This window comes from Hemitrygon akajei, chromosome 12 (genome assembly GCF_048418815.1).
Source record: "Hemitrygon akajei chromosome 12, sHemAka1.3, whole genome shotgun sequence".
NCBI lineage: Eukaryota > Metazoa > Chordata > Chondrichthyes > Myliobatiformes > Dasyatidae > Hemitrygon > Hemitrygon akajei.
Genome location: NC_133135.1, coordinates 15709235 through 15723933, shown reverse-complemented (window position 1 = coordinate 15723933; position 14699 = coordinate 15709235). Strand labels below are relative to the sequence as shown.

The window sequence follows — 14699 nt, the reverse complement described above, 5'->3', positions numbered from 1 at the left end:
TATTGACCTACATCTTTTAATATTTTTTTATAAAAAAACAAATTTCATGACATATAGGAGTGATAATAAATCCGATTCCTATTTGGGTCTCTACTGCGGACTGAGAGTGGGAAGTGGGACAAGAAGGGAATCATGGTCGGGAAAAGGGGAAGGGAGAGGGGAGGAAGCACCAGAGAGACATTCTTTTATTATCAATAAACCAATTGTTTGGAATCCCATGACTTTGCCTGGTGTCTCAGTCCTGGGTGTGTCTGCAGACATGCCACTACCATCACTCCCCAAACCAGTTCCTGGCATTTCTTATCTGCCACTTATCCCACAATCCTCCCGGGGCCCTCCACCCTCACCATTCCCAACATCTTTTGCTCCTGTCAGATTTGCAAACTGGCTCTCTGCTCTACATTGACAAAAACAGTACTGTGCAAAAGTCTTAGGCATATGTGCTAAAGACCTTAGCACAGTACTGTACATAAACAATACAAACATCCAAGTGATATTTTAGTGTACGTGCCTGTTTAATAATAAGGGGTAGGCCATTTAAAATAGAGATGCGGAAAAACTTTTTCACTCAGAATGGTGGATATGTGGAATGCTCTGCCCCAGAAGGCAGTGGAGGCCAAGTCTCTGGATGCTTTCAAGAGAGAGTTAGATAGAGCTCTTATAGATAGGGGGGTCAAGGGATATGGGGAGAGGGCAGGAACGGGGTACTGATTGTGTATGATCAGCCATGATCACAGTAAATGGTGGTGCTGGCTGGAAGGGCTGAATGGCCTACTCCTGCACCTACTGTCTATTTCAGAATTTTGGTCATTCAGTTAAATATTTTACCAGGATGATGCCTACACTACAGAGCAGGTTTTATGAAGTTAGGTTGAGTGAGCTAGGGCTTTTCTCTTTGTAGAGAAAGAAGATAAAAGAATCAGGTTTAATATCACTGGCATACACCATGCCGTGAAATACAGTACGCCATTGGAAAGTAATCAAAAAACTAAATTTCTATATATGTACATGTTAAAAAAAAAGTACAGAAAGTGAGCAAAGGAAAAAAACAGGTTGTTGATTGTCCATTCAGAAATTTGATGGCAGCAGGGCATAAGCTGTTCTTAAAATGTTGACTTGATAGATGTGTAGAAGATAAGAGATAGAGTGGACAACCAGACTTCCTTCCCACCAAGATGGAAAAGGCCAATACAAGCATAACTGAACACTCTTCACCTGTAACATTTAATAAGGGCATGGAGGGAGGAATATGCTGATTGTCTATAGCATATACTCTAGGTATTACGTAGATGGATCTGTTAGATATCTGCCCTTGTGCATTCGAAGACAAGTCCTCAGAGGCAGGTGAAATTTATACTATGGGAAATTGAGGAAAAGATTATTGGAGTCCCGACAGTTTTTTTGCATCTTTGTTAGTCCCAGGTGAGGTGTCAGAAGACTAGAGGTTGCCCAACTTTTTATTTAAAAAGACAATTAGATAAGCCAGGTAGCTACAACTATAGGCCAGGGAGTCATACATCAAGGTAGGAAAATCAAGCAACAGGATATACCTCTTGTGTGGAAAGGCAAGGAATTATTAATGTTAGTGAGTATGACTTTGTGAGTTTTAGGGAGAAGTGGTGGAAACTAGGCATAAGAATTTGATCTTTTTGTGTGAAGGAGTTTGATGAAGGTGATGTTGTCTAAAAGCAGTCAATGAGTTTTCATGATAGGGTGGGTCCAGAAGGACAAGGAACATGGGATCCAGGATGAACTAGCTAACTGGATTCAAAATTCATGGCTGGCTTGGCAAAGGGAAGTGGTGGATGGATGTTTCCTGATACAAGTCTCTGATGAGTGATGCACCAAATGGGTCCATTGTTCTTTGTGAAGCAACTTGTATATGAATGTAGGAAGAATGATTAGTAGGTCTGTAGATGACAGGAAAATTGGTTGCATTGTGGATAAAGGAAGGTTGTCCAATGTTCCAACAGGATATAGATCAAATGGAAATTTGGGTGAGCACTGGTGGTTGGAATTTAATCCCAGCAAGTGTGGGAAGTCATGCAGACATAAGACATAGTAAATAGTTCCCCAAAAGTAGCAGTACAGGATAATAGGGTGGTGTGAAAGGCAAGTATGCCATAGAAGTCAGGACAACAAGAGTTGCTGCACTATGTTATAACTATACAGAACTCTTTTAGGCAACACGGGGTAGTCTTTGCATCTCTTGATGCCACACCATAGGAAGAATGTGAATGGATGAGAGAGAATACAGAAAAGAGTCACCAGAATGCTACTTGAATTGGAGGACTGTGGTTGTGGGAAGAGTATGGATAGACTATGCTTTGCTTCCCTAGGGCAAAGGAACTGAGTAGTGACCCGAGAAGTTTCTAAAATTAAGAGGGACATAGATATTGCACGATAGTCAGAATCTATAGAAATGTTAAATACAACTAGACAGTTTTAATACGACAGGGGAAAGTTTAAAGGTAAAGCGCGAGTTAAGTTTATGTACTGTACTCATTTCAATTACAACATCCAGTTTAGATCAGTTGCAATGAAAGGTCCTCTTTCTATATTGCAACTTCCAAGCACTTTGTGAACTGTAATCAAACTTGACTTTAATTCAATTTGTTACCACAAATGGCTGGTAATTTTTAATTTGTTTCTTTTTTTTAAAAAGAAAACAGCTTACTTACTTGGGTTTGGCTGCAATAATACTTCTGTCTGCTTCATTATTTTTTCTGTCCATATTTTTGTAGTTTCTGCTTTGCTCAGAAGATTCTCCAGCTGGGCATCCAACTCTGTCTTCTCTGCTTGACCAAACTTCTCCTCTGTAAACTTAAGCAAACCAAAGAGATGAAAATTAAAAACTGCAGACTCTTAAAAAAGGTACTTTCTCTAATGAATAAGGCTTCTGGACTAAAAGATAAGAAAGTGACGATATCAGGGTAAGCGATGGGATTTCAGGATCAGGAAGTAAGGCAGTGTTTAGAGAATTAAGTTAGTTGGTTCAAACCCAGTGACAGAGAAAATAGAGCAAAGGTCAAAGGATTACCCTAAGGAGCTGGCCGTAGCTACTGGGCCTTCCCACACTGCAGTGGGTCAGAGAGAATGCTTTGAAGATGAAGAGCACGGCAGCATTACTCTCAAAAGAGAAAGGGTGTGGCAAAGGACGGACTTGACATATTCAAACCTTATTTCCACCCCCCCCCCCCCCACAGTCCTGGTGACTAAAAATAAAAAATGACAATTGTTTTTCTTTTGCAGTTTTAAGTCAAAAAGTTAACATGGAAACAGGCTTGTCAGCCCAACTCATTCACACCAAGTAAATTGCCTACATTTACTTTACTTTTATTGTCACCAAACAATTGATACTAGAGTGCACAATCATCACAGTGATATTTGATTCTGCACTTTGTGCTCCCTGAAGTACAAATTGAAGTAAATACAAAAAAATTTAAATTATAAATCATAATCAGAAAATAGAAAAGGGAAAGTAAGGTAGTGCAAGTCAGGTCCAGATATTTAGAAGGTACGGCCCAGATCTGGGTCAGGATCTGTTCAGCAGTCTTATCACAGTTGGAAAGAAGCTGTTCCCAAATCTGGCCGCAAGAATCTTCAAGCTCCTGAACCTTCTCCTGGAGGGAAGAGGGCCAAAAAGCCCCATTTGCCCAAGACTGGCCCACATCACTCAACCTTTCCTATCTATACGTGTACCCATCTAAATATTTTTTAAGTGTGTGATTGTACTGAATTTAACTGCTTGATCTGACATCTCATTACATGTCCCACTTCAAATCTTCCACCTCTCATCATAATCCCATGATTTCTAGTTTTAGTTTCCCCACGCTGAGGGGAAAACTTAACTAAGCCCCTCACGATTTTATATACCTCCTTCAGGAACAAAAGCTGTACCCATTTGTCTTTCTTCACAACTAGGGTCCTCTGCTCCTGGTAACATCATCAAGAATCTTTCTGTACTCTTTCCAGCCACATGACACCCTTCCAGTAGATGGACAATGAGTATTAATGAATTCTCTGTACAAATTCCACACCTCCAATTTTTGGGTTGGATTTGTGAATTTCATAAGGATGAACTTCCATAACCTTCCATAATGGGGCAGTTGCCTGTAATGTTTTGGAGGCAGAGCAAACTCAGTAATGACAATTATTAAATTGCAACTTTCTCCTGTGCCAAAGCAATTATAATAGTGTTTATATGCAAGCCAAAGCATTAGTCTTTCAAAATAAAAAAACGCCACCATACCCAGAGAGTGAGAAAATTACTTTACCAGTGTTTTCCCCAGTGTATTGACTCACCAATACACTTCACTAAATTCCAACTTGAAATATTACAGCACAGTTTTCTTGTAATGAAGTCAAAACTATTGCTGAAGGTTGAAGTTGTATTTCTGAGTTAATGCAAGCCCTACAATATTTTTAATTGAGCAAGTTCAGCTCTGACCAACAGCTTCCCAGAATCTTGCATTAATAAGCTGTTGGACAGAATTTGTAGGACCCAAATGGCATTAGAAACCGCTGCTGGAAGAACTTTCATGTTACTTCCCAGTATACTAAAATCAGGTTCTATCTGCTTAGTATTCAGAGGCAATTACTGTACACAAGGTTACAAGATTGCCTATCCAAAGAATACTCATTTTTGTCTTTTGCATTATCTAAACATTAAATAAAACCTTTTTAAAATTCCTGCAGTTGTCCGTTAACAGTTAATTCCCCATTGCTGAATTGTGCAAACAATTTCACCCTACTTGCCAAAACTGGCAATGTATTCAAAGCAATTCAGTAGACTGAGAAGCATCATCATTGGATACAGAAACTTCCTTTCCCATCCATTGTTACCATTAACTCAAAGCAGATGATGTAAGTCTTCAAGAGGTAACATTAGTTATACAGAAGAGCTGTTTTGCCCTCAACAATAAACATGCAGAAATTGAATAATTTTTTACATTTTCCTTTCATTAGGGACAGTTGAAACAAACAACGCTGCCCAAATTCATATTTTGACTTAGTAGCTGTGGAAATGTAAAATGGGAGGCCACATTTCTCAAAGAGGGTAGCTGGACAACATAATGCTTCTTAAATTTACAAATAAGACAACAATTTTCATCTCAAGCTTTACACATTTCCCCTGTACGATCAAGAGCAATGCATTGACCATATTGGTTGCCAGGAGAAACCAATTATTAATGACACAGATACAGATGCTCAAAACTTCCTGCACATTTAAAGGCAAAGAAAAGTCTGGAGGTCCAGAAGTTTTAACCCTATATCCTGATCACTACCAAGTTCTTTTGCTGTGGTCTCACCCAAAAGAAGTGATATCTAAACTAGTACAATAAACTAAATCTATGATGATTTAAATAAAAGCTACTCAGAACAGAAGCACCGGCTTAAAAAAAAACAATAAAAAAATTAAATGCTTAAATACCAAATGATATACTGCACACTGTTGCGTGGAGAATAAAAATTGTGCAAAAATTTGTATTTCTGAAATGATCATGTTATTTTTATTTAAAGATACAGAGTAATACAGGCCATTCTGGCTAAATGAGCCCACACTCCCCAAATACAGGCCAATGAATCTACTGACATAAATGTTTTGGGTTGAGAGGGGTAACTGGAGCACCTGGAGGAAACCCACAGAGTGAAGGGAGAAAGTACAAACTCCTTATGGATGGCAGCAGGAACTGAACAATAATTGTGATAGTATTGCAATAACTGCTACACCACCGCGCAATATTCTCGTGGCCAAACCTCATCTTTATCTCTAAAAAGGTATACTTGCTATTAGAGGAAGCACAGTAGAGATTCACCAGCCTGGTTCCTGGAATGGCAGGCCTGTTAAATGAGAGAGATCAGGCAGACTAGGTCTCTATACTAGAGAGTTTAGAAGATGATGGTCATCTCTTCGAAACTCACTAACTTTTTTTGATGATGTAACAAAGTAGATACGAGGAATGTGTTCCACCCAGATAGGGAGTCTAGCACTTTGTACCATAGTCTCAAAAATCAAAAGCAGACCATGCAAGACTAGAACAAGTATTGCTTCTATTGTTTGCATGATTTGAATGATGTGTGTTTCCACCCCCCCCCCCCAACAGTGGTTTTTTGGTCTTTTTTAAAAAAAATTGAATCTTAAATTTAATTTTTTTTAATTTAAAATTCATGTTTCTTGCTTTGTAGCTGCCTGTAAGCAAATTTCAAAGTGTATAATTTATACATGCTCTGATAATAAATGTGCTTTTAATTTTCTGCCTTTCAGATTTCTAGCTTCTGCAGTTTTATTCTCAAAGCAAAATGGGTTTACAAGACATAGACGGAGGCTGAGTAATGATGGCACTAATTTGCGACTCCGTGTTCATCTTAAAAAAAAAGCTTGATTTTTTCCTTTGCTGTCTCTCCTTTTCAGGGTGGATGGCCGGGGGGGAGGGGGGGGGGGCGGTTTCTGTTGAAGACCCTGATGTTGAGTTACACTCAGACTTTGCTTTCTTAGTGGTGGTGGGGCCCGTTCACAGGGGGCTCATGGCTGGCCACTTTTCAATATCCCAAGGATGTGGTCAAGAAGATGAGCGCACTTTGGGGGTTCCGAAGTATTTGCGGTCCTGCGGATGGCCCAAGGAATTTGCTGCCTTGTGGATGAGCCGATTCTGAGTCAGTGTCACCGAATGAGGTGTTGCAGGACAGAACGGAACATCAGGAACAGTGGATCAGCTGTAAAAGGCTCTGTACTCAATGATTTGTTCCCTCTCCCCCTCTCGTTGGTGGGTGAAATTGTTGCCAATTTTTGGGACACAACTGGTTTAAAAAAATGTGGCACAACAGACTGTTAACACTATAAATCAGCAAGTGATTTTGTTGTGTCTCCTCTCTCGTTGTGAAAGGCAACAACTTTTTCCCTTTATTTGTGGGGGGGGGGAAGAGAGAGAGCACAAGAGCCTGTGGCATGAAAATTGTCAGATGAATGATTAGTTTTTATTGTACTACAGATTATGGTCTTTATGGGAGGCTTTGCTATTCCATGCTTGGTGGTTGAGAGTGCTGATACTTTTTTTTTGCAGAAGTGGGTGGGGGAGAGCCATTGCTTTCCTGCTGCTCAGTGGCGCATCTAAGGTATGGCAGGTACGGCACGTGCCATGGGTGCCACTTGAAGGGGGGCACCACTGAGCAGTTTCTCTTAAAGTCAGACAACCCAACCTCGGATAGTGAATAAAGAATTTTCTTCAGATGTCTGATCTGTCTTTGATTCTCATGGGCGAGAAGCCCTAGCATGGCCTTATTTCAGAGCACTGTGTAAGACCATGAAACGTTTCTTCACGAAGAAGGAAAGTGGAGCTGAAGGACAGAAGAGACGAAAGTTGGAGGTGGAGGAAGCCAAGAAGTCGAGCAAGTTCTTCATGCCCTTCTTTGAAAAGACCGGAACAAGTAGTTCGACACGTTCCATGGAGTCGCCTGCACCTGCTACAAGTTTGTTAGAATCCGAAGGTGGATCACAAGCCAAGGAGGAAGTCAAGTCAGATAAATCTGAATATGATGAGATTAAGAGTGAGGCTACCACAGAGGACGTGGACATGACAGGAGGGGAAGACAATGGTGGTGATGGTGATGTTGAGTTTATTGACGAGATTTTACCTGACACTGAACCCAGTGAACTGGATGGTGTCAAAGAGCCTCGAACTGTCATACCAGAAGTGATTGAACAGCATGACATTGGACTTCTGAAGTTCAACAAGGATACCGGAAAATTAATTCTACCTGACGCGTTAAGAACAGAAATAATAAAGCTGGGTTCGAAGTAGTTCCAGAACAGTGAGGGGCCTTTCCTACCAACAAATAATTGCTCAATGAACAAAACTTGCTTTAAGAGGAAATTGGGAAATGGTCGTGGTGAGGAAATGACTCGCTCATGGCTGGTCTATTCCCCTTCTAAAAAGTCTGTATTTTGTATCTGTTGTCTTCTCTATTCCCAGTGAAACCATTAATCCTCATTGGAGCAGGAAAGTGAGATTCAACCAGTGGAAAGCACCTGAAAGGATTAGTGTTCATGAAAATGCCAAGAACCATTGGGAATGCTTCACACAGTGGAAAGAAATTTAGCTGGAAACAGGAGTTATTGACGCAGTATTTCAGTCACAGATGGAGAAGGAAAAGCAGAAGTGGCGTGATATCTTGAAGAGAATCATAAAATTCCTTGCAACTCAGAACCTGGCTTTGCGAAGACACAGGGAGTCACTTCAGCTAGACGATGACTCCAATGTGGGAAATTTCCTTGGCTTACTGAAACTACTGCCCATCTTTGACCCCGTCATAAAAGAACACCTCACTCATGTGGAAAGTCATCCTGGATCCATGTCTTATCTTTCACCGGGTGTCCAGAACAAATTCATCCACATGATGGCATCCACTGTTCGCAAAAGTTTACTGAGAAGCATTCATAAAGCCAAGTACTATGGTCTCATGTTCGACTTGACTCCTGATCAGGCACACCATGAGCAGATGTCAGAAGTAATGAGGTATGTGGAAGTTGATTTTGAGAGGAAAACAGTCCGTGTTAGAGAGTCCTTCCTTGGTTTTATCCAGATAAGCCAGAAGGATGCTGAGAGCTTGGTTGAAGACATCTTGAAACAGCTAGAGGAGGAGGAAATGGAGCTACAAGATTGTCGGTCACAGTGCTAAGACAACGCTGCTGTGATGGCTGGACACAGAAGTGGTGTTCATCAAAGAATAAGTGAGAAAAACAACCTGGCAGTGTTTGTGATTTGCGACAATCACTCACTCAACTTGGTTGGTGTACACACAGCCAAGCAGGATACAATGCTGGTCACGTATTTTGGAACCATCGAAGCTCTCTACATGTTTTTCTCTCGTTCAACACAGCACTGGGAAAAACTCAAAAATGCCATGCCTGTGGTTGTTAAGTCAGAGTCCGAAACCAGGTGGAGTGCAAGGACAGAAGCAGTGAAGCCTGTTACCAAGTATCTTGAGGAGGTACTTCAAGTTCTCCAGGACACAATAGGCAATGAAAACGAGACCAGTGAAATAAGAACTGTACAAACTCATGCTGAGTTATGATTATCTGATTTTGCTAGGATTTTGGAACAAAGTACTCATTCGCATTGATCGTATTCAAAGGAGGCTGCAGGATCCTAGCATGAACTTCCACGATGCTGCCCTGGACTTGAAAGCCCTCTGAGATAATTTTATGATGAAAGAGAGGTGTTGGTCAGTGAGTCACCTGAAGGAGTCAGTCTCTGTCAAGAATGGAATACTGAAGTTGAAAGACATCAGAGACGAAAGAAATGAATGGCTGATGAGAACTTGAGAGACACTGGGTTAACAGCTAAGGAGGAAAGGTCGCGCGTTTGCACAACACTGACGCCAAGTTTGGGTTCCTTCTTGATGTCGAGGGACTGTGTTACGTGTTGACAGTAACGACCTAAAGAAGTGTGAAAATGTGGGCAAATTGTACAGCTCTGATGTTGATGGATAGCAGCTATATGAAGAAATTTTTGGATGGCAGAACGTTGCTATCAAGGCTGGTCAACGTGAAAATATCAAGACCTGAACAGCTTCTTGAATTTATCTTTCAGTATGGAGATGACAGTGTCTTCCCCAATCTTTGCATTGCTATTCAGATATTGCTAACCATTGCAGTCTCGATCGCCAGCTGTGAGAAATCATTCAACAAGTTAAAACTAATAATTTTGTATTTGAGAGCTTCCATGGGTCAAGGCAGACTCTGTGATCTTGTTCTGCTGAGTGTAGAAAGAGAAGAAACTGAAAAAACTGACTTTAACCAATTTGCATCAGTGAAAACAAGGAGGGTGCAGTTATAATTTTCATGTAGGGCTATAATTTGTTAATTAAAAGATTAACAAGCTTGACTTGTATTTTTGAGCTGATATTACAGTAAAGTTATCTAAAAGATGGGTGTTAGATGTATGGGCAAGGGTGCAATTTCAGTGCTTGCCATAGGCGCTATTTTCCGTAGACACATCCCTGCTGCTGCATGTGCCTGGGAGGAAGGACAGGGGGTTGGGGTTCTAATGTTTTAATTGTCATTCATTCTTTGTGGCACTCTTCTGTTTTCATGAACATCTGAAGAAAAGACATTGAAGAAAACACAAAAGAATTGTGTACAGTTCTGGTCACCAATTATAGGAAAGATGTCAACAAAATAGAGAGTACAGAGAAGATTTACTAGAATGTTACCTGGATTTCAGCACCTAAGTTACAGAGAAAGGTTGAACAAGTTAGGTCTTTATTCTTTGGAGCGTAGAAGGTTGAGGGGGGACTTGATAGAGGTATTTAAAATTATGAGGGAGATAGATAGAGTTGACGTGGATAAGCTTTTTCCATTGAGAGTAGGGGAGTTTCAAACAAGAGGACGTGAGTTGAGAGTTAGGGGGCAAAAGTTTAAGGGTAACACGAAGGGGAATTTCTTTACTCAGAAATCTGTGTGGAATGAGCTTCCAGTAGAAGTAGTAGAGGCAGGTTCAGTATTGTCATTTAAAGTAAAATTGGATAGGTATATGGACAGGAAAGGAATGGAGGGTTATGAGCTGAGTGCGGGCCAGTGGGAGTAGGTGAAAATAAGCGTTCGGCACAGACTAAAAGGGCCAAGATGGCCTGTTTCCATGCTGTAATTGTTATATGGTTATAAGAATTCAGGATGTATCTTGCACACATTTCTCTGATATTAAATTGAACTAGTGAACTAAGATTATGAGAGGCATAGAAAGAATAGACAGGGAGCATCTTTTTCCCCCAGGGTAGAAATGTTTAACACTAGAGGGCATGCATTGAAGGTCAGAGGGGCTAGGCTCAGAGGGGATGTGGGGGGGGGGGGGGCAAGTTGTTCCCCCCCCCCCCCCGCCCCCACTCAGAATGTTGGATGCCTGGAATGCGCTGCCTGGTGTGGTGGTAGAGACAAATACATTAGAGGCTTTTAAGACACGTTTAGATAGGCCCATGAATGTGAGGAAGATGGAGGGATATGGACATTGTGTAAGTAGGAGTGTAGTTTTTGCGTTTTATTTTGATTTACCTTTTAGCTGGTTTGGCACATTATGGGATGAAGGGCCTGTTACTGTGCTGTACTGTTCTATATGGGATCCGTGTAGGACTATTGTAAATGGATGCGCAACAGTTGGCATAGATGCAGTGGGATGAGGGGGTTGTACAAATTATTGCCATACCAAATTTTTATTTGAAGCTTTTTTTTTGAATCAGGATTTCTTGTACACTAGTTACATTTCTAATATCCCCTCCAAACAAATACAAGATTTGGTGTAGTTGAATATAAAAGTAGGCAGATGAAGAGTTAACCATGGCATTTCCCCCCATTTATCCTGTGATTGAGCAACTGGCAAAATTAGGAGGCAGCTGCTGTAAACTGAATGGTACCATTGTTCAAAATCTGTCTGTGCTCTAAAGCATTTTGGTGCTGAAAAGACATCTGGGCCAAATAGCTATTTCAGAATAAACTGTAAAGTGTTGTGTATCCTCAATTACAATGTCAGCTTTCTATTTGCTGATTATGAAAAAGCAATATACAAAATCCATGTTAAAATATAGCACTGTGCTACCCACACAGAACAATCATGTCCCAACAATTTCAAAGGGTAAATCAACTATTTCTGCACACACACACCATCTCCCTGCTGTGCACGTCCATCTTTCTAAACATGTTCCATGTTCTAACAATACCACACTTTTCTCTCATTCCCTGAAACCATGGTAAAAATCAAAACAAAATTTTTGGAAATACTCATCAGGTCAAGCAGCATCTATTCGAGAAGCAATCAGCATTAAAGCTTCAGGTTAATTACCTGTCATCAGAGATGAGAGATCGTAAAACAAATTTGCTTCAAATTGCTGAGAAGGGAAAGGACAAAAGGAATATCTGTGATAGAGTAGAGAGCAAGTTAATCTGAATGACAAAAGTGGTAGGGGTGCTGGATGAGAGAGTGGTAAAAACTTGTTAATCAGTTGATGTCTGGATGAGGAAAGTACCAGAGACTTAAGAAAACGATGCAGGACCCGTCAGATACAAAGGACCACAGTGCTTGGAAATCTGAACGTGAAGAGTGCTGAAAATATTTACTTTTGACTGGTGTTATAAAATTTGACTGGATAGAAAGGACTAAATTACTTTGCTCTGCCAGAACACTTCAAACTAGTGGACATGGAATCAAAAGAAACATTCAGAATCCAGTGTTATGAAACTGGGCAATAAAGTTAAACAAGGAAAGACACTGCAAGAGACAAGACTAATGAAAGAATGGATCTAGAGAGAAAAAAAAAATCACAAGTGTCATTCCACTAAGAGAGGGAGGCAAAAGATAAGAAATTACAAGCCTGAATTCAGTGGTTGGCAAGATGTTAAGAACAATTAAGGATGAGGTTCAATGTACTTGGAAGCACAGGATAAAATAGGCCAAAGCAAGCATAGATTCCTTAAGGGAAATTCTTTTCTGAGAAATTGATTGGAATTCTTTGAAGAATTAACAGGCAGGATAGACAAAGGAGAGTCAATGGATGTTGCTTACTTGGGATTTCAGAAGGCCTTTGACAAAGTGCTGCACAATAGGCTGCTAAACAAGATAAGAGCCTGTGATTATAGGAACAATATTAACATGGACAGAGAGAGGGGAACTGGCAGGAGATAGGAAGTGGGACTAAAGGGTGCCAGTGACCAGTGGTGTTCCACAGGGAACAATGTTGAGACCGCTTCGTTTCATGTTATATGTCAATGATTTGGATGACTTGTGGCAAAGTTTACGGATGATACAAAGATAGGTGGATGGGCAGGAGGTACTGAGTCTGCAGAAGGATTTTGACAAATGTGCGAAGAAGTGACAGATTCAGTGTAGGAAAGTGTGTAGTCATGCACTTTGGTAGAAGGACAAAGGCATAGACTGTTCTCTAAGCAGGGAGTTAGTTCAGAAATCAGAGGTGCAAAAGGTACTTCAGGAATTCTGGTACAGGTTTCCCCAAAGGTAAATTTGCAGGTTGATTTTTGCAGTAGAGCAAAGAAATACAATCTGCTAAAACAATCAGATTTCAAGACTGTGCTAAATTTAAAATAAATACCAAATTAACATCTGACTGAGAATTTAGCAATGAGAACAGAAGATAATGAGATTCCCAAAGTTCACAAGTACACTCACTGCATTGTGTTGTCATGCACAAGATTCCATTGTCTGGATGTGCAAAACTTCCAAGAGTTGGTTTGAGTGTTATAGTATTTATTACCACCCTCAAGTACAGTTCTAGGTCTGTGTGCATCTGTTGTGAAAAAATGCTAAAATATTCATATCCCATCAGAGCAATAAATAAATTACAAATACAGTTACATAGCCTAATGTACCACCCAGTGACACAATTTCACACATGCTAGCTTCCATGGTGCAAAGAAATAACTCTAGATTACATGAAAGCAAATTACTGGAGACTAAACGAAAATATAAACAGCAAGTTCATTCAACACCTCATTGCTTAAGGGATAGTACAGGAACTGTAGGATATAAAATTTTCAACAGCATAACTGCACAAGTGCAAAACATATCCTATATCAAAAGCATCAACTTAACATGCCAAAGGTTTATCTTGCTATTATACAGTTAACTGGATCCAACAGATGAAAACTCCTATTCCCAGAATGTCATAAAACCCAAGAGGCAAACTCTACATGTTGGAAATGCAGAGATAATTTTTTTGACAATCACAACCAAACTGACACACGCAAAAAACCAAAAGCTAACAACTGAGCAGTGACTGCTAACAAAATAAATGACAGAAGTAAAAAAAATAGTAAAACTTTACAAATCCACCAAACTTTCTTAAAAAGACACCAGCACTTCATGTCAAGTCAAGTCTATTGTTATTTCGACCATAGTCGGCTGGTACAGTACACAGTAAAACAAAACAACGTTTCTCCAGGACCCTGGTGCCACATGAAACACAAAACTATACTAGACTATGTGAGACAGCACAAGGCTACACTAGACTAAGTAAAACAACATAAAAACTGCACTAGACTACAGACAACCTGCAAGCAAATGACAAGAAACAAGACTTTTCATTAACAATGACAATACTTGCACATCAAATTTTTAGAAAGTGTTTTGAAGCAATGGACCTTTTAATTCACACTGCTAGAAGAAACATCCGTACGATCACCATGTCCTAATGACTTAACTGCTTTTACGTTGTTGGATGATATATACAGATATGTAATTGAGACTTAGATCATACGAAATATAGAACATTACAGCACACTACAGGCCCTTCAGCACACAATGCTGTGCTGTCCCTTTAACCTATTCCATGATCAAACTCTCCCCTCCTATATAGCCCTCCATTTTTCTATTAATTATGAGTCTACACACAGTTTCTTAAATGCTCCTAATGCATCTGTCTGTACTACTATACTTCTGGTTGTGTGCTCCACACACCCATCACTCAGTATAATAAAAAGACAACTTATATCTGGCATCTCTCCATACTTTCCTCCAATCACCTTAGAAGTCTCCTGCTTCGTCCAGCATTTTGTGTGTGTTGCTTTGTATTTCCAGCATCTGCAGAATTTCTTGCTTGTGATATCCTGGTAAATCTCATCCGCAACCTCTCTAAAGCATCCACATCCTTACAAATATTTAGCGGAAGGAGAATGTGGCTCATTTAAGACAGAA

At 40.2% G+C, this 14699-nt stretch overlaps 1 protein-coding gene across 5 annotated transcripts in view; it reads right to left on the bottom strand.

Annotated features, from left to right (window-relative positions):
* LOC140736735 (endophilin-B1-like) overlaps positions 1–14699 on the bottom strand; it is a 66543-nt gene that overhangs the window by 41398 nt on the left and 10446 nt on the right. For all 5 annotated transcript variants that reach the window (XM_073062617.1, XM_073062619.1, XM_073062618.1 and 2 more), the window contains exon 2: positions 2682–2823. In XM_073062617.1, coding sequence (XP_072918718.1) covers positions 2682–2823 — 142 coding nt within the window. The remainder of the gene's footprint in view (positions 1–2681; positions 2824–14699) is intronic.